The sequence below is a fragment of the Frankliniella occidentalis genome, unplaced genomic scaffold (genome assembly GCF_000697945.3).
Source record: "Frankliniella occidentalis isolate FOCC.00 unplaced genomic scaffold, Focc_3.1 Scaffold707, whole genome shotgun sequence".
Classification (NCBI taxonomy): domain Eukaryota; kingdom Metazoa; phylum Arthropoda; class Insecta; order Thysanoptera; family Thripidae; genus Frankliniella; species Frankliniella occidentalis.
Genome location: NW_026267819.1, coordinates 20362 through 22047, shown reverse-complemented (window position 1 = coordinate 22047; position 1686 = coordinate 20362). Strand labels below are relative to the sequence as shown.

Here is a 1686-nt window from a genome sequence, read left to right as displayed (position 1 = left end):
AAGCTTGTGTGTTACGTGGAGGGGGTATGACAGTGTGGGCGGGCGGAAGGGGCGTCGCGGGCAGATGGGCCGGGGTGAGAGGCCCCTGATAGGTAGGCATCCCCCCTTACTCGCTGTGAGGCGTCGGTTATGGACGCCTGGAGAGTATGCAGCCAAGCCAGCGCCGGTGTGGAGGTGATAGTGTGACTGTGGAGTGGGTCAGAGTGTGGGGCGTAAGTTCAGTTCATTCAAAAAATGGGGGAAGAGGAAGGAAATGGGCGGGAAGGTGGCCGGCTAACAGAATGGATGAGGAGGTCGCCTTCGTGTGGTCAAGCGAGCGGGCGGCCCGGTGCGTGCGCGGCGCGGCTGGGCCTGGGGTCAGCTGCGCGCGCTCACACACACACACACACACACAGAGCGGAAGACGGTTCCCCCTCCGGAGGTGTCAGTTAATAAGCAAATGAGGAGGCTCGGCCACTAGGCGCGGCGCGGCGCGTGCGACGCGTGTCGTCTATTCCCTGTCTGCTATGAGTTCGTAGGTAGGCCAGGTGGTCTCCAGTGAGTGGGGGAGGTGGGAGGGAGGAGGGGTTAGAAGAGTGTCGGTATTAGCGAGATAGGGTTGCGAGGTCAGACCGGTGGTCAGTTCATTTCGCGGCGTCGGAAGGACAACAACGCGTTCTCTCCCAGTGTGTGTGTGTGTGTGTGTGTATGTTCACGTGCTCATCGCTCGCCCGCCGCGGCCGTTGTTTACGTACTGCTCGCCCACCTCTCGCCCACCGCTCATCTACCGCTCGCCCACCGGCCAATTAATTGTGCTAGTTGCATCAATTGTACGGATTAAAGTAAGTAAAAAAGTGACATTTTTTATATCATGAAGTCATATTATGAGCAAAAAAATAATGGCATTTTTTTACTTATAGTATGCCGCCCATCACTGCGGACCACTCCTTACCGCGAGGCTCTGAGTTCGAGCTAATAACCAAACGACTTCGTGATGTGATGCCTGTTCGACTACTCATGGAGAAGACCTTCGCTTTGAACAAGTCTCGTAGCAAAGTGTTAACTCTTGGCTTGCGTCTAGAAAGTCGGATGGAAGTGTGTGCTGTGTTGAGTAGCTCTCAGGGGCCAGGGGTTCGCCTTACTCAAAGTGAATTAACTGCGCTTCTCAACAGACGTTGGGTTTCTACTGTGTTGTCCCATTTTGCAAAGCCCAGCTATCCAGGCAAGAGTTACATTCTTGACGACATTGAATTTAGGTGTGTGTCTACGCAGCAAACAGAACCAGCTCTTCGCATCGCTCGTAAGAATGAGGATCGCTTGGGATTTTTGCTTCTTGCTGAGATAAGTGTGAAGACTTTGTTTAACTTGGCCGATTATATCTTGTGCTACGTAGATACTTTGGTGCAACACTCTGTTCAATGTGAACAATGGGTCGTTGGGTGTGCACGTGAATTAAAGGCCATAAGCGACGAGAGTAAGATTTTAGTAGAGACTGAACGAGAGGCGGAAATTGTCATTGACATGTACACTCAGAAAATGACAGATTGTACTTTCTTAGATAAGGAAAAAGAGTTTCTGATGGATCTTGCTTACTTTTACAAGCCATACATGGCTCGGATGGTATATGACTATGTGAACGCACAGAAAAGTGTGAGTGATGTAACACCAATGGAAAGTGAATGACAATAAAGTGTGTGTCCCAGGATT

At 51.3% G+C, this 1686-nt stretch overlaps 1 protein-coding gene across 1 annotated transcript; it reads left to right on the top strand.

Annotated features, from left to right (window-relative positions):
- Positions 1-23: 23 nt before the first annotated feature.
- On the top strand, positions 24-1686 carry LOC127751677 (uncharacterized). The gene is made up of 2 exons (XM_052275623.1): positions 24-821; positions 900-1686. The coding sequence occupies exon 2, from the start codon at positions 901-903 to the stop codon at positions 1660-1662; it is 762 nt and encodes a 253-aa protein (XP_052131583.1). The 5' UTR covers positions 24-821; position 900; the 3' UTR covers positions 1663-1686.